Source organism: Acanthopagrus latus, chromosome 16 (assembly GCF_904848185.1).
Source record: "Acanthopagrus latus isolate v.2019 chromosome 16, fAcaLat1.1, whole genome shotgun sequence".
Lineage (NCBI taxonomy): Eukaryota > Metazoa > Chordata > Actinopteri > Spariformes > Sparidae > Acanthopagrus > Acanthopagrus latus.
Window position 1 is genome coordinate 3,828,078 of NC_051054.1, and position 18,101 is coordinate 3,846,178.

The window sequence follows — 18,101 nt, forward strand, 5'->3', positions numbered from 1 at the left end:
TACGGTGAGCAAGAAACACAAAATATTCTTTATTAAATATACAAAATTTGTGAAACAGAATTGCATCACGAATTGTAAACTTTCCAATCTTACATACTAACCTTTAAGCACATTCCACCAGCTACACAATCAAGGACAAAATACAATCAGTTTAAACTTAAATTAAACAAAAAAAATAGAAATGGAAGACATGGAGGAGGACGTTTTTTTTAATTTATTCTTGCGCTTCATAAGTGCCGAGTCACATCGAGTATGTCTCTACGGTCATCTACGCACTTGATATTGAGATCGCACAGAAGAAAAACTGAGACGACGAGACGTTTATTCGTCTTGTTTTTTGTTTTTTTTTGGATGTCTTCGTATGCGTCAAGCTCACTGGAAAAAAAATGTCGTGGTGTCAAAGTAGGCCGAGTGCTTAAATCACAGAGCGGTTAGAAAGTGCAGTACGGTGTAAAGTAGATCTAACTATACCAGATATCAACAGACAGGTACAGTAATGTTCTGACGATTAAGTAGTGCAAGAACATCCACAAACGCTGTTAAAAGTGGCGTCATATCTGAAATACTTTATGGTGTAATCGATCTGCTCCATAGATTAAGTTTCAAGGCTTTTTTTTGGCATTTCACAGGAAGTTACTGCTCATTTTTTCTATTGGTATGCATACAATTTTTCATTATTGTGCGGTGATCTAAAAACGATAACAAAGCATGAAAAGAGGTCAAACTTTTGGTGAACAGATGGCTTTTTCAAAACCTGCACCCCCCCCCCCGAAGCCCCGGCATGTAAAAAAAGAAAGGAAGTGCGAGATTTTTTTTTTTTTTAATGGAACGTCAAAACAAAACAAAAATAAGGCAGCATTTGGCATTTCAATACGGCATATATGCTGTAAAATGCGGTATATATCCCTTTGTAACACCTGAAAGCAGTAGCGATATGCGTGCTTGAGCAGGAGCGGATGTGACACATAAACCGTAAGGAGGGGAAGGGAGGGAGGAAGAGGGAGTCAAGTACCGGCATGTCGCAGGCATTTTCTCAACAGTGGCGTCGTGTTGATGGACGGCAGAAAGCATGAGATCAGAGAAGCTGTGGTGGCTCATCTTGATACTAAGTGATACTGTCTTCACCTGATAACACTGTGACCCATACGAGAATCAGTTAGCTTATTAGGCTGAGCATTATGGGTAAGTTCAAGACATGCCCACTGAACGGAATACAAGGAAAAAAGAAACAAACAAACAAAAAAAAAAAAAAGCAAGGAACAAGCGAAAAAGAAAAAGGAGAAACAGCACTCATCGTGCGTAGAACAAATTAAACCCATTCACTTGCTGGCTAAGAACACTTTTGAACATTCAGGAGCTACGATCAGTTCCCGGGAAAAATGTGCACGTGACGAGTCTCACACCGCTCGTTTGGTTTAAAAAAAAAAACCAAAAAACTAGTCCCGAGCACTCGATACTATCGCCATCGTCAGGGAACGTTTGTAGAGTGTCAGTCCAGAACAACACGTACGTCAGCTGGTGTCGCAGGAGGACATCGCTGAATAAGAAACGTGTCGGTGGTTTTGCATGAAGTGACCTGATTAATAACCAAATACTGTGTTTACTTTGAAATACTGCGCACTTTTTTCCAAAAGGGAAACTTGAATACTTCAATGTATTTCTTTCCTTCTGAGCAGCCACTGAAAATACAAGAAATCAATCAACCAATTAAGGGAACTACGCTTGTTCCCTTTCTTGCCAGGAGTGTGTTGAGAAGAACAAGAAGAAGGACGGATCTGGATCCAGAAGGCGATTAGCATTAAGACACAGGGGGAAACTGTTAGCCAACAAAACCTTAAGCCCAACAGTCTGTTGCTGCTGCTGAGACAACCAGATTTATAACCATCCTTTGAGATTCTGACAGCATATTTTAACTACAACAATTTATTAACAAGCTTTTAGGATAATCTGTTAATTGCTTAGACTAGTTTTTAAAACATTTGTTGTTCCCAACTTCCGAAATTTTGAGGATTTGCTGCTTTTCTTTGGCTTAAATTAAATTATAGTAAAGTGGATGATGTTGTATTTTGGACTGTTAGTCCAATAAAACAGGCAAATCGAAGAGAAAATTATTGCCAAATTAACTGAGAACATAAACACTGATAGTGTGTACAGACCTACAATATAACTTTTAACCACAAGACTTTCTGGACATCAGAGCGAATATCTTCTCTGCTCTCAACTTCAGTCCATAACTACTGACTGAATACAAAGGTAATAAAATGTTCAGGTGTGACAGATTATTGAGCAGGTTAACTTTGATTTGATCTTCATGCTGCCCTGAAGGTATGAAATCAATCTGAACCTGATGGTCCGCTACAGAAATGGCAAAAAAAAAAAAAAGATTATAAAGTATACGCATTTTGAAGTTAATGGGCTAAAACATGCAAAACCACCAGAGTGCCCCCTCACGTTGTTCGCTCTCCTCCTACCTGCAGTAAAAGCTGACACTCTTGCAGGAGTGTTTATTTGTTTTAAACTGTGTGAAGAGTGAAGATATACAGTGTTATGGACTGAAACGCTACCATTTTCTCTCTTCTGTGATAAGGTGATAGAAGTGACAAGTGAGGTGAAAAGGAGGAATCTATGTTTTCTACAATCAGGATTCCAAAATGGAAGCATCTGGGTGTTTGAACTCCCCCCCGCCCCGCCTGCTGGGCTCGCTTCTCCGCCAACGTAAAACCAACTGGCTGTGTGAACCTGAAAACAACCTGAGGACCCACTACATTCAGAACCGCCCGGAACCGAACCCCCTTTTTTTCGAACGAGGGGCCGCGTTTCAGCATGCCGTCTGGAAAAAAAAAAAACATCGCCTCGACATCTCTCAGTGCCTAAATATTTGTATCAAAAAGGACAGCATAGCAGTGAAAAGACTAAAGAGCTGTTGTGGAGGTTAGAGTGAACAGATGCGGACTGGACTGCAAACCCTCGCCGCCCCGCCGTCACTTTAACTTGGTGCGCACTTGCAGGAGAGTGGGCTTCTGCTCCATGATGCGCACCAGCAGCGTGTCAATGTAGTCCTCCAGATCTCTGACCTGCGGCTTCAGCTTCTTCAGCTCCACCTCCCGCTTGGCCAGCAAAAGTTTCTGCCGCTCAAACTCCGCCTTCTGCCTCTCAAGCTCCGCCTCCCGCTGCACCAGCAGGGCGACCAGTTCACTGTGGTTCAGGTGGTAGTACGAGCCGGCTCCTTCTGTCACCAGACACTAAAGACACAGAGAGGAATCAGCAATACAGGAAGAGGAAAGGAAGCACATTTTACCTTCTGTTGATTCTCTTCCTGAAGGTGAAACACCTTGTGTCTTTTCAAAACAAATCAGAAACTTAATAACAAGCAGCACACAGCTCCAAGAGAGGGTTCGGTTCCTGTTTTAACTTTTATCCTGAAGAGATCCAAAGGGAAACCAGACAATCTATAACTACGAGTAAAATTACATTATATAAGTAATGTAAGTAAATTGAGTCAAAGATAATGTAATTCCACCCGAGATGCGAGAAGTTCCCGTTTGTTTTCCAGAGTCACCTGCTAGTTAGCAGCTGGATTCCTGCAAAATTCACAATAATTAGCAAAATCGCATTACTTAGTTGTTGGTTGATTTCTGTCTTGACTAAACCGTTTTTCTCATGTCTGACTGTGGTACATTTTAAGAAAAATTAAAATATACAAAACACAGCAGACACGTACTCCATATTAAGCTAAAGGGAAGGAGGAATCTAAAGCAAATAGTATGAATCATTATTCCTCTTTGAAATTATTCCTCCTTCAACATCTTGATGGTTTTGTTACTTTATTTTTAGTTTCAGGAGCGTTTGATACATTTGTTGAACTCTACAAGTGTTATGAAACTTTAAGTGTTCATTCCCTGGTTGTAGTCTGGCTTGCTTTCGTTTTATCACTCATAAAAGCAGGAAAGAAACATTTGTCGCACCATCTGATGAAGTTATTACGATCATCATTACTGTTGCGTGGGAGTCGTGTAGGTAGAGACACTAAAACAAACACATGTTTAGTTTTTTCTTTCAGAGAAGCATTTTTTTTTATAACTAGAAGGGTATTTTCATTATATCCTCCAGCTCTAAACACAAGTCGAGATCATTGTCCCTTAAATACAGTCAAATAGTTACTGTTGTTTTCCTCTGAAGGGCAGTATGTCAGTGTTTTTATTTCATTATTATTACAGCACACTGTACTGTACCTTCTTCTTGTCCGCCTCCTGCTCGCTGAGCTGGCTGCTCCTCCCCGGGTTGATGGTGGACTTGAGCTTCTCCAGTCCGGTGGCCAGCACTGACCGGCCCTCAGTCCGCTTCTCGTCAGCCAGCATGGCAGTGGTCAGGGGCTTCACTGGGTGGGGGCTGGACGGGACGACAACAAAGCAGCACGCACACGAACAGTCAAACTTCATACAACAACACCTCTGTGGCTGCTTCAGTTTCATATGAGAGACTTTCAGGCGATGGAAGGACTTCATCCGGCTGCCAAACTGGAGGTCCAAAACTCTTAAATTATATAAATGGCTGGAAACAAACATTTACCTTCCAGCAATGGATAATAAATCTCAAATCTGTGTCTGAAGTTATTACATTTACATATATTTTCCCGAAACACACCAGAGGGGAAGTGTGGGGATGGTTTGTGCAAGGAGTGATTTTTCAGAGTAAAATCTTTTTAGTGGCTATTTACACAGTTTGAGCCTAAATAAAACTAAACATTAAGAATGGCCTTGGGTGATACACAAAGCTTATCTTAATTAATGCAGAATATGTTATCATATGAGTTTTTAGTTTTAGAGACAATCAGTGTTTATTAGTATTCAAATGCTTTGGTAAGCTTTTTTTTTGTAACACAACTGTCTTACATGGGCTAAAAAGATGCCACAGTCTGGCTGTAATTAAATCAATTTGCGTGCTTGGCCAGTTGACTGGCAAACCACCAGACACCAGCTCTTTGTTCAGGTCAACATGAAGTATTTTCTCAAACTACAGCTCGACAACAACACAGGAAAGAAAGCTTCCTGTGTCAGTGACCTAGAAATCTATCATTTCAGACCCCTCCCCTTCTTAGTGCAGAGACTTGCACAATCATCTCTGTCAGATATGTCATTCTTTAGCCCAGGTAATACACGTTTACACAACAGATTCTCATCAAGACCTCCAGGATGACACCAGACACGGACGCTAAAGATCAACCTTTTAAAATCCCATGAAGGAAAAGGAGGTTAGACAGGTGTAAGTCTCCTCATTAGTGGAAATACTGGTGAAAATTAAAATTAAATGAGCTGAAAACTGAAAGATGTAATTGCATGCGTTGGTGCAATCAAACATGTGTAATTGTGTTAAAGGTATTATTACCCCGAGGTGAAAAGGAAATGCTATCAGTGACACAACAACACCTTTTTTTTTTTTTGACTTGTAGAAAAGCCCGGGTTCTGGTTCAGAATTTGGAAAATGAGTGTGGTGTGTGAGAACACCAGCTAGCCCTGTGGAGAGAGAGGGTGTGTGTGTGCGTGTGTGTGTGTGTGTGTGTGTGTGTGTGTGTGTGTTGGGAGGGAGGGGGTGTGTGTGGAGGGATTCAGGGTAAAATAATAACTGCTAATTGGCCTGAGGCTATGTTTCCCCTGCTGTTACCACAGAGCCAGGACACACACAAGACACCTGCAGAGGAGTCCTGTTATTAACACCAGTGTGTGTGTGTGTGTGTGTGTGTGTGTGTGTGGTAACAAAGTGAGGAAAAAGAGAAGGTCACACCACAAAGGAAGAGCCCCTTGAGAGTCGACGGCGCAGAAGAAAAGCAGCCGGAAGCAGAGCGGCAGAGGGAGACTGAAGAGAGAAATTTCTGGAAGTGAGGGGGGAAAAAAAAAAAAGTGCTTCCTCTCCACCTCCACCTCCACCTTTTCACTGAGCATGTGCAACCTCACCTGTTCTCCTGATTGGCTGCCTGCTCCTGCTGGGTCTCCTCAGCGATTGGTTTTGGCGCGGCGGCCCACGCCACGCTGGGTGGTGACCTCGCCGTAGCGTTGGCAAGGGGAGAGAGAGGACAGAGCGCTACAGGGAAGCTACTACTGTCAGGAGTTAAGGAAGGAGCAAAGGAAGTCAGAGAGGGGAGGTCAGGGCAAGGATCAGCTGAAGAGAACTCCTGGATGGCGCCGGGGTCGCTCCCAAAGGAGGGCAGGAGGATCTCGTCTAGGGCGGGCGTCAGGGTGCCCTCAGAGTGGGAGCGGTGTAGCGGAGCACTTTGTACCTGAGGACAATTCGAGAACTCGTCTATACCTCCTTCGGTGATCTTCTGTTGAGAGTCCGTCAACGCCACAGGAAGGAAACCAAAGTCACCGTCTATCGTGAAACTTGTCTGAAGAGTTGCCGTCCTGTCCTCAGCGCCAGAACCTTGAGCTGGATCAGTTTGGTCGACTTCTTCGACAGATTGCTTGCATGCATTTGTTGAAAGTTGTTGGTCTGAAGCAGCATCAGCAGCCGTCTGGATCGCACTCAGCTCGCCACAGAGCGTTGAGTTTGCGGAGTGTAGTGTCTCGTTCTGATACGAGTCCATGGAGAATTCGGAGGCTGGGTGAGACACACAGGTTTGGTAGTCCTCCGAATCGATGCTGACATAAAGGCTTTGTAGAAAGCTGCTGCTGCTCAGATCGGATGCTCGAGTGTGCAACAGTGTGTCGTCAAAGCCTTCGCTAGGACTGCTCGCAATGGAACTGGTGTTGAGGAGATCGAACCCGAATGTTAAAGGAGAACTTGCATCCTTCCCTCCTAAAGTACTGCTCTCAATGTCCGACGAACACTGCCTCACCTCTGGAGAAGACGTTATGATGTGTAATGACGGCTGTGTGGAGCAGAGTTCATCAACCGGAGTCATCACATCTGTCGGAATACTTACAGATACAGAGGAATCATTTAAGACTTCTGATCCATTGGATTCACCTTTGTCTTTCTCTCCATGTTCATTGTCAGACTTTGAAGAGACGATTGATTTTGGTTCTAGTTCTGAGAGTTCTGGCACATCATCGGAGCCATGGCAGGGACTGTTCACGGTGCGACTGGTGTTCAGTAAATCAAGCCCGTATGGTATCGGAGAACTTGAATCCTTCCCCCCTAAGGGAGTGGTGTGGATGTCAGATGAACTCTGCCTCACATCCGGAGACGAGGTTCTGATGTCTAAAGACGGGTGTGAGGTCATCACATCATCAGATCTGTCAAATTCACCCGTTTCTTTCTCTCGATGTTCATTGTCGGACTCTAGAGACACGTTTGACTTAGGCTGTAGTTCTGAGAGTTTTGGTGTCTGGCTCTCAGTGATCGAGGGCTGCTCCAGAACAGTTAGATCTACCTTTTCATCAACATCCCTGTGGCGGTCTACGTCAACTAAACACAGATCCTTCAACCTGTCTATGATGTCGTCTTCAGATTCTGGGGGCTTGACCACAGTCGACTCTGAGGATTTCTCAAAGTTGAGGCTTTCGAAGTTCTGCACCTCAGCTTCCTCGGAGGAAGATGCAGAGAATTTGTCCGAATACGAGGAGACACATGAGAGGAAGTCCTCTTCCACTGAACTGCCCAGACCTGACGAACCAGGATCTGGAGAGCTGCTGTTGAGCTTTACGGGTGAGGCTTGATGCATGTTTGTGTCGTTAGTGTTAGCAGTATTGTTAGCTTGATTAGTCTCAGTGCAAGCAGCCAGTTCTGCTGAGTTAGGAGAAGTACTGTAAGTTGTGTTTTCACTTTCAAAGCTTGTGTGCTCTGGGATTGTCTCCAGAAATTGTGCAAATGAGTCAAAGTGATGCATGTTAGTGTTGGTCACCTGGCTGCTGGCTTTTTGCGCTTCGAATCCAAAATCTGTGTAAGGCTGATGATGTAGTGTGTCATCTGTTACGGGGAGTAATGCTCCTTTATTACTGCAGTGTTCCAGTGGATCGTCACTGGGTGTGTTTTGCTGTGTTTTGCAATCTGTGGTCAGATCCTCGGGAGACTGCAGCCTGCCAGCTGCAAAAGCTTCAAAGGACTCGTCCCACTCTGAATCCGGTTCCAGCTCCCCAACGGACAGAAAAGGGTTGGACGGCCTCCTGCTTAAAGGTGTCACCCCTTCTGAGGGAGTCGGAGGGAGAGGTCGTTTCTCAACTTTAGCCATCACTCCGCTCCTCGCGTCTCCACCAGTGATGGAGCCCTTCAGAGTCAGGGTGGTGTTAGGGTTACTCGCCTGCGGAAAGAGTGTGGCTATGGGGGGCCGGGAGCTGGAGAGATAGGGCAGAGGAGGCAGCGAAGGTTTTAGGGGCTGAGCGGTAAGCATGTCTTCATAGAAAGGGTTGTGCTGGAGGAGAGAGAAGAAAGGGTTGCAGGGGGAGATGGGAGGTGATGTGCTCTGTGAGGGGCTGAAAGGGTTAGAGTGATGCAGTGGAGAAACCAGAGGATCTACAGGGGGACCCGAGGGGTGGTGGCTAGGTGGGAGGGGAGGTGGGTGGGGGTCAGTGCTGGGCACTACTTTAGGTGACACCACCAGGCTGTGAAAGGAAGGCACACAGTCCTCTTGATTAGTGAGGATTGTTCATACAGCTTTAAAACTGGTCTGCAGAAAGTTTTCTGTCTCAAATCACATTTTAATCACACATTCTTGAAGACTGACCCAGTTTATTTGAAATGTACAGTCACTTGTATCCCCTTACATCCTGTTTTTATTCAGGCCCAGCTTTTAAGAGTGGTTTTCTTAATTTTTCTTTGTTGTCTGGAAAACAATTAAACAGCACTGACTATGTTAAGCCACTAGGGGGCAGTGAAACAAACTGTAAATACAGTATTTGTTTTTACACCTTGTACAGTAAACATGATAGCAAAGAGTTGCCAGATGATTGATCGTGGTGACACAGGGCAACATCAGCTTTAATTTGGTGATTAATGTCCGATAATCACTTTCTTTTAGCTCTGTTTTTGGTCTCCACCACCAGCCAGTACCTTCGTCAATATCCAAAATGATGTATCATGATGTTGTTTCGTCCAAATATCGCATTAGACATTAGTAGTATGAATAAATAATGGACTGAGAGGAGGACATGCTGTTCACTTTTCTACGTCTCCATTTACAGCAACACATACACTTTTAAACGGCTCAATATGATTAAAAATGTGCCGCTAGTCTTGTTCGCTTCCCTCTGAACTCTGAAGGACCAGCCAGGTATGAAATCTCACTGTAATAAACACAATAGGTGTCCAATATTCAAAACACTGCGATAATAGATATTATCTAATATTTGCCCGTTTGGTGAAACACACTTAAACTGGATTAAATTAAATTTTAAGTGCAAAAAGCACCTCTAAAAAGGTTCATATTAATTGTTGAAATCAATCACTCATGTTTTTCATATGTTCAAAGACATTCCTCTCTGTGTCTTTTGTGTGCTTTCTCTGGCACATGATGTAATATTTTGTGAGGGAAGTTGATGCAGCTGGGTGTAGTGATTACTTAGTGCTGCCGGTGCCAACTTGGCACCTCTCCCTCAAGGATCTCAGAGCATGTGAGTGTGTAGGCTGTGAAAATGTATAGTTACAGAGCTGGCAGAAAGGTATTGAGTGTACTATGGTCCAGAATAGCTGACCTCGCTCCAATCAGCAGGTGCTTATCGGTCCAATATTTTGTTTACGTTCAGCGTAAGGAAATATGACGAGGCTGTTCTTGTTTTGTTTTGTTTTTTTGTGCTTGGGCGAGCAAATTATTACAATTAAAATTAAAAGTAACTGTTTAAAGGTTTGTCTAGACCTGAATTAAAGATGTGCATGAGAAACTCACTCAGCACAACAGAGAGCAGTACGAGAGAAAGTACAGTCGAGCAGGTGACACCCACAAAATAAATTACCCACTCAAGAATGTGCTTGTGTTGGAAGTGGAAATAAAATTCAATGGGCTTTTCTTCCCTCCATTCTCTCTGCCCCCACACACACACACATTACAAATGTATACACAAGCCCACACACACACACACACACACACACTCGAATATATACACAAAACCTGGGAGAGTAAGGAGTGCTCCGGCTCACATCATCACCTTTCCAACGATGATTATTATTGAACCATATTTCAGCGAGCACAAGGCCTCAGTGTGATAAAGCTAATTTCACAGGAGCAGCTCCCCTCCTCCATCTGCATTGCAGATACCTGATGTAACCAGAGACTGAGACCAGGAGCTCAGGAGGGACAAGGCAAAATTCTGGCAGCCATGCTGGTACGCAGGACGAGAAAGGTAAACAACCACTCTGGCTGCTGCTCCACACAATGCTGCTGCTCTGAATACAGATCATGAAATCTGACCCTCCTGTAATTTGATAGACGTGATGGAATTTACTCCGATTTTAGCTTCTGTAAGTTTTATTATAAGAACTCAATCACACAGGAGATATTTTTTTTTTACCATATCCTCCAAACAGCGGGATATCATGTTACTGATTAAATAGCCCTACAGCACATATACCTGAAAGTTAAAGGATTATTTCAACATTTTTGGGATGAAGGCTTTATTTCCTGAGAGAGAGATGACATGATCAATAGTGCCCAGATTCTTCCAGGAGGCGATTAGCTTAAGACTTGGAGCTTGGATCTACATTCTGTTGACGCGAGAGCTGCAACTAATATTTATTTCTATTTCTATTGTTTCCCAAAACCCGAAGTGACATCCTCGAATGTCTCGTTTTGTCCACAACCCAAATATATTCAGTTTAGGAGGAAAGAATCCAGGAAATATTCACATTTAAGATTTTTTTTTCTTCTTTTCCCTTAAGAAATCACTCAAACTTGATTAATAGACTATCTCAATGGTTGGCAATTCATTTAACAGTCATAGGTAGTAGAAAGCGATATTTCCCAGAAAGTTGCGATTAGACACCTCCGTCTGTGACTTACGATTCAGGTACGAGCTCTCAGCAGGCTCATTTTGAGATGATAATTCATCACCTGTTTGATGTTGTAACAAATGAAGCTGTCAGTGTGACTCGTCTCCTCTGTGATCTCAGTGTGTGTCTCACCTGGGTTTGCTGTGCGAGTCCTTTGATCCGAACCATCCCCTGTGTTTCTCGTCAGTGACAGCGGGGGTCTGTTCAGACTCATCCCTGGACTGACTCTGCCCCTTCCCTGCCGACTCACTCCTCCCGTGAGAGAACAAGTTCCTCCGCTGCTTTTTCCCCTGGCTTTCAGACTCCACGGCGGAGGAGGCGACTTTAGGTGGAGCAGCCTGTCTAAACCGTTCTTCTTCTTCTTCTTCATCACCCAGCATGGGGCCGCTCTGCTCCAGGGCCGCTGCTATGGCTGCCTTCTCCTCCTCGTCGGGCTTGTCGAAAGACCAGCGGCGCCCGTCTCCCACTGGGCCTTTGGGGAGGTCTGTTTTAGCCCGCGGGCTGAGGTTCTGTAGAGACATGGAGAGAGGCAAAGACTTCTGCAACAGTCCCAGGCCTAAAGATCCTGCAGGTTTTCCTGAGCCTGGGTCCAGCGGCTGGACGTCGTACGCATGGCTTCCGTTAACGCACACAGTGGGCAGAGGCACTGCGATGGTGATCTCGCCGGGATCGTCACCAAACTCACATTTGAGAGAAGACGAAGACTTGGGCGACGTGTCGGCTGTGTGCACTGTGAGGCAGCAAAGAGGAGGAAGACAGAAAGGAGGGGTGAGAAAAAGATGGACGACTACTGACTTAAATTTCCAGGCAGCATAACTGGATAATAAAAATCCTGAAATGGCTTCAACTGACACGTTTTTCACAGCAGGACGGTGTATGTAGCTTGGAAAAATGATGAATTTGCTTCTGTGTGAATCTTTTCTAGTATAATGTGAACAATCGCTCTGCGCTTCAGTGCAACACTTCTCCAGTCCAGGTGATTTAACAGAGAAGACGGCACCCAGCGGGCCGCACGCCTCCCTAAAGTCTTTTTTTAACCGTCATAATAAAGCAGCTCATGAGGGATTTTCACTCTGGATTAATTAATTCTTTGCAGGCACATTATCAATTTGTTTCACAACAGGAGATGCACACATTTACATTACATTTGAATTCTAAAATCTTCTCAGTTTTCAAGCTGATTTTAGCAGCACTGTGGTGTCACAGGAGGGTGATAAAGACAATCAGAGCATTTATAGAATCTAAATATAAAAAGATTCACGCTCATCCATGCATCCATTTACTCTACACTTACTTAAATACTAAAATGAAAAGCAGCAGCATTAACAGGGAGTAAATTATACAGCTGGTGTGAAATAATTTTGGGGAAGTGGTTTATTTTGAAACATTTTACATAAACCACCGTGACTCTTACACCATCCTGCAAGATCTGCAGCAGGAAATTCAAAGTGGCAGTCGATTAGTTAAGAGCTGAAACGAGTGATGTTTGATCTGCAGCTGAAACAAAACATTTCTTTAGTTGTAAGATTTGTTTGCTGTTGCTGTAAAAGATAACAGGATCATCCCACGCGAGGGAAACACGAACCTGAGCACTTCTTCCTCAGCTATGAAGAAAATGATGGATGACTGAGATGCTGTAATAAACTGTACAAACATGACACCTGCACTGGTCCTTCTCACCTGGGCTGTTATCAGCTGTCAGGTTGCTGCTGTTACTGGGCGAGTTGGACAGATCAGAGACCACCACGCTGATGCCGGCCGTGGGGCTGAGGCTCCCGCCCCGCGATGACGACTCGCTGCTCTCCGAGCCGAGTGACGTGCTGGAGCGTGTGTCCGACGACTTCCTCAGCTTCCCTCTAAGAAAGAAGGTCCTCATCTTGCTTCTCCGGGCCTCGCCCCCCTCGTCGTCCTCGTAGTCCTCCTCCCCGCCTCCGTCGCTCGGCAGCCGCTGCCGCATCCGGCAGAGGGTCCCGTAACCACCTGGTAGGACAGCGGACGAGGCGTCATCGTCGCTGGATCTCCTCTTCCCCTTTATGCGCTCTTTCAGCTTGACGAAGGTGGAGGCGCTCTTGTCCTTCATGACGAGGTCGTACATGCTGGCCGTCAGGTTGTTTCTGGTGAACTGGATGGTGACTTGAATGTCTCCTCGCTCCTTCTCCTTCTTCCCCGTCTTAGAGTTGAGGCGGTACCACCTGCAGCAGGGAGCAGTTACACACAAGATTAATTAGGCAGTGAAACAATTAGTCTAAATCATCAGTGAGTTGGTCATTTATCAAGCAAAGAAGGCAGAATAATCGTCGGTTCCAGCTTCTCAAACATGAGGGCTTCGCACTCTTCTCTTGTGTTATAAACTCAGTTTGGGCTAGTTGAAGCCCTTGTGTCATTATTTTAATACCTGAATTTGATTTTTTTTTTGTACAGTTTCTTACCCAGAATAGAAATTCTGAGTGGGCAGAGTTATTTTGGGTTCCTCTGGACTCCCACAGACAGTTTTCACATCAACAGCGTGACGTGACTCAGAGTTTGAGCGCTTCTACAGCTTGGAGCAGCATCAAACTCTCCTGACTGAACCATCAACACAAGAGATTAATATTTCTGTTAGAGATGATTCTTTGATTCAGAAAGTCTCCGTACACAAAAACTCAAAGGGATTTGAAGTTAACTACATCTCCCAGGGTGCATTTAGACAAGAAACATCCAATCAATAATATGTTTGCAGCGATAAACTTGTTTCGAGGTATAAAATGATATGAAACTTGATGATTATCAGACTGTGTGCATTTACTTATACAGGATTTAACTCAAATATTTGTATCCTTCAAGTTTCATGTCTGTCAGGATGTAATATTTTTGAAATAATACTGTAACAAAGCATTTATTCAATCAGGAAACTATTTCTGTTTTAAGTCTGGTAAGTGTCGGTAAACAATAAGTCAGTCATGGTGAATTTTCATTATCGCGATAATCGTGAATATCCTGACATGAATGACGAGGCCACCGTTTATTTAACCTTTATTTATGCAGGATGACCTCCTGATTTCATATTACTTAGTTAAGATTCTTATATTGTTTGTTTCCCATATTAAAAAGATATTTAAAAATATTTGTTTCCTGACAAACTGTTGAAGGTTGAGGTGATTCCAGGATGTTTTAGTGCGAAATAATACATTTTATTTTGAAGTTTTAAGAATATTGTGATAATTGTCATGAATCCTGTTATGTCTGACAGGATTATCGTGAAATTAAATGTTCATATTTCAGTTTCCATTCGTCTGTTACACACATGCACACAGGGAAACACTTGTCTGAGTCATTAATTTATTCGCGCTGTGAGTGGGTTCATGAAATGATGTGAATGACTGTATTGTTATTATGAATGGGGTTAATCTGTCCTCACACAAGGTGAGAGTGTGTGTGAGTATCCTACTAACACCGCGAGGCCAGACATCCCACATGACCACGGAGGAGCCCTCCTGTGTTCTTCATCAGATCCAGTAAGCAAGAACAATGAAGTGAGATTATGCTCATGTCAGATGTTAAGAGTGAGTGCCCGACAATAACATGACAGAAAACAAACAGCCTCAACTGTAAATTCCTTCACTGGAGGAGAAACAGAGGAGCGGTTCTTAGAAATGCCGTGCAGCGGTGAGTGTAGCAGCGCCAACAAGTTCACCGCACCGTGACTCATGGGAAAGTCTCATCTGGTGTGTTGTGACAGGGTGAAAAAAATAATGTGACTGAGAAAAAATCCCCCACTTCACATGTGTTTCTGACACTTGGTGCTGCCAAAGGGAAGTTATCAGCACTGAAACCAAGACCTGCTTTTATTTTTTCACTTCCTGTGCTGCTGGGCTATTTTCACCTCACACCTCCACCACAGTGCCTTCCTCTATTGTTCATAGAACCACTATGAGGATGACAGACACATGCTGCAAATAAATGGACTTAATTCTAGAAATAGGATGCAATTAAGCGGAAATCAATTATAAATTATCTAAGACACAAAAAAGCCAAAGTCAACAGGAAGAAGGAAGAAGAAGCAACTCGTGCTTCAGTAGATTCTATTTAAATATTATGAAAATGCAATAAAAATAACATTTAGAACATAATTTGTTTATAATATAGCCTATATAATTGTTTGAATTTGATGTATGGCTAATAAACGTATTGATTATTCTACTTTTTATGTTATACATATTATATGTATATAAAGTGTGTTTTCATAAATAATTTTACTTTTTAATGATTAATGATTTAATGACTTGTTTAGCCCATATATTTTTTTTTAAAATGTGAAAAAGAGCCAAAAATGACATCTCAAATTGCTTCTTTTGTGCCAGAAACAATCCAAACACGAAAGACTTGGACATTTAGAAAGAAGAAGAAAAATGGTTGAAAAATGATAATTCATCGATTATCAAAACAGCTGGCACACAATTTTCTTTGGACTGACAGAACAGCTGAGCTAATTTAACTGTTGATGCAGATCATTTTGTACCAAATGTGAAAAACAGATCTTCAAGTGTAGTGAAATCACAACAGAGGATGTTCATGAACTGCAAAAATGTCCCAGTCTGCCAAGTCAAGAAGAAAACCTAAATGTCATGCTACGGAAAGTCTAATGCACAACCGAGAGCGGAGCTGCGGAGGTTAGAGCATCAAAGACGTGACATGAAAGAAAACTGAGACTGAAGGAAAACCAACTGATGTATGAAAAAGGAAGGAACTTCACACATTTTCTACACGAGTATCTCAGAAACCAGACAGACCGAACGTACAGCATGACAACGCACAAACCCAGCAAGCGTCACGACTCACAACACTTACAAAGAAATGAATGAATAAATGAAACAGCACTTCAACGATCATGGGGAACACACTGCCACAGCTTACAAAGGTTTAGTAGACAATTAAAGTGATTCAGATTCATGTTGCAGGGACAAATGTCTGCACCGAATGTTATTGCAATGCAAACAGTTTGGATATTTAACTATGGGCCAAAGATGGACTCATTATAATTCCTATAGTGTAACTTAAACTTAAAACATGACAAAAATATCTATATTTATCGGACTGGCCACCTGATATTTACAGCTTTCCAGACATTTAAACCCAGTGACCTTATTCTCATATTTCTTATTTGGTTCTATGAAACCGTTTGTGCAAAAAAAAAAAAGGAACCAACACAGGAAGTTTCCCTGTTCCAGCAAAAACATTAGCATAACTGTAGGCTGCAAGGAGGAAAAAAAAACGTAATATAATTCACAGCACAGGCTGTTATGTAATCACCATCATCATCCTCATCCTGCAGCCGACCTCAAGTTCAGCCCTGAAAACACGGTAACACCCAAGAAGAATGCCAGTGGAAAACAATTAGCAGCCACACTCCTTCCAGTTCAACTCTGTGAATCACAGATAACAAAGCAGGTGGAGCCCGGAGAGGAGAGAGGAATGCTGCCGAGGCTTTTTATAGCTCCACAAGAACAACAAACATTACATCACACGTAAACAGACAGCGATGGCACTTTTCATTCACTAATCCAAACATCACTGAAGACGCGGTGAACAAGTTATTTACTTTGGAGCATTTCAGCAAATCAAATCCTGTACCGGACTGTAAAACTACACGTAGACAAAAAGAAAACCCCCGAGCTCTGAACCTGCCTGTCGTCTTTTCTTTAAGATTCTTGGGTAAGATCTCGCTCGAGTGTCTGAGGTTGTGCACCAGCGCTGCTTCCCTTAAATGCCTGTTAGGGTTGGACTCGAGTTTCACGTCCATGCTCCAACAATAGTATCGGTCCTCCTCCTGATTGGGCAGCCAACTCCCTGTAGCCAAGGTGGGGTTCACATTCCAAACACCGGACCAGAGAGCTATGCAAGGGTTTTCTTTTTCAAACCTACAACTACCATCATCATGCAATCGTTTACGCTGGGATGGTAATTAAGGGGCTATATCAGGCAGAAAAGACTTTCAGATACTGGATTTATCTACACGTGTCATTATATTTTGGTATTCAGTTGACTCATTTACATGACAACTGCTTACAGAAGAAAGGCTGAGAGAAAAAAAAAAAGAGAAAGAGCTTCTGCTGGACAAAAACCCTCCAAAAGCTACTTTTCATTTTCCCAGACGATGCAAATAAGTTGCAAGCCCGTTGACGTAGACGCACCTGTGCTCACGTGTCTTCTGAAAAAGCCTGACGACGACAACAAATGTAAACATAAGTGAACAGACGTGAGGCCTAAATACAGAAACTGCAACACAGACAAAAGAGCGCAGCCTACATTTTGAAGCCCACGTACTCAAGCAGAGTACAGTCTGTTACAGAAGAGGACCCAGTTTCCCAAAAGCATCTTCCCACACAGACGCCCGTGTAGTTCAACAAGGCCACAGCGCTGAGGTTGTAAAGTGTTTTTGGTTACAGTCCTCATAACCGAATGTTCTGCCTGTTTTTTTTTTTTGTTTTTTTTGGAATCTGTGGGAGTCTATACGGGCTGCACTTTGTAAACAGTCCCATTCCAGAGCTGCAGAGCATAACTGCAGAGCATGACCGTGTATCTGCTTCCCCATCTCGCAAAAACAGGAAATCACAACACTCCACCCCATCCCAGCATGACACCATCTCCTCATCTCCCCTCCCTGATCCACCGAGGAGCAAATAGGAAAAAACTTCTCATCCAGGAGCTGCCGTCTTATTCTAGTCCTCTGTGGAACGAGTCGATCCCTTGAAACCACCCTTCAAGTCAGGAAAGGGCTGAAATTACAAAGACAAGTAGGCTATCAACCTATTTTCTCCAGCATGTACTCAGTCTCTGTGGGGCTCTGGGAGCTCGGGTGGTATCAGAGCCAGACAGAAGAGACTCTCTGAAATAAAACTGGTGCCAAGGGCGCAGGATCTGTGTCAACCGTGGGACTTAGTGGTGCACTTGATTCACCCAACATGTTGGTATTTAAGGTTAAACAGCTCTGCGATTCTTTTTCTGTCTACTCGAGGATTCAGAGGGGTCTTTGTGAGGCTCTACAGGAGCTGAGAGACTGACGTACAAAGGAAACACCTTCACCGCTCTGACACATTTAGAAACAAAACTAATACAGCCAGTGTTCACTGCTGTGCTTAGAGTGCAATGCTAACAGTGTGCCACCATGCTTAGTTTAGCTAGCATAGTGTTTATCATGTTCACCC

The 18,101-nt window shown here is 43.4% G+C and overlaps 1 protein-coding gene across 2 annotated transcripts in view; it reads right to left on the reverse strand.

The window, feature by feature from the left end:
* The window catches only part of rab11fip5a (RAB11 family interacting protein 5a (class I)), a 26,227-nt gene continuing 8,126 nt past the window's right edge, over nucleotides 1-18,101 (reverse strand). The window contains exons 2-6 of one of the 2 annotated variants that reach the window (XM_037071738.1): nucleotides 12,598-13,109; nucleotides 11,050-11,647; nucleotides 5,952-8,537; nucleotides 4,233-4,389; nucleotides 1-3,242 (exon numbers count right to left, since the gene is read on the reverse strand). In XM_037071738.1, the coding sequence (XP_036927633.1) occupies nucleotides 2,982-3,242; nucleotides 4,233-4,389; nucleotides 5,952-8,537; nucleotides 11,050-11,647; nucleotides 12,598-13,109 (4,114 nt within the window). In that variant the 3' untranslated portion in view covers nucleotides 1-2,981. The remainder of the gene's footprint in view (nucleotides 3,243-4,232; nucleotides 4,390-5,951; nucleotides 8,538-11,049; nucleotides 11,648-12,597; nucleotides 13,110-18,101) is intronic. The other variant, XM_037071739.1, reaches the window with a different exon arrangement.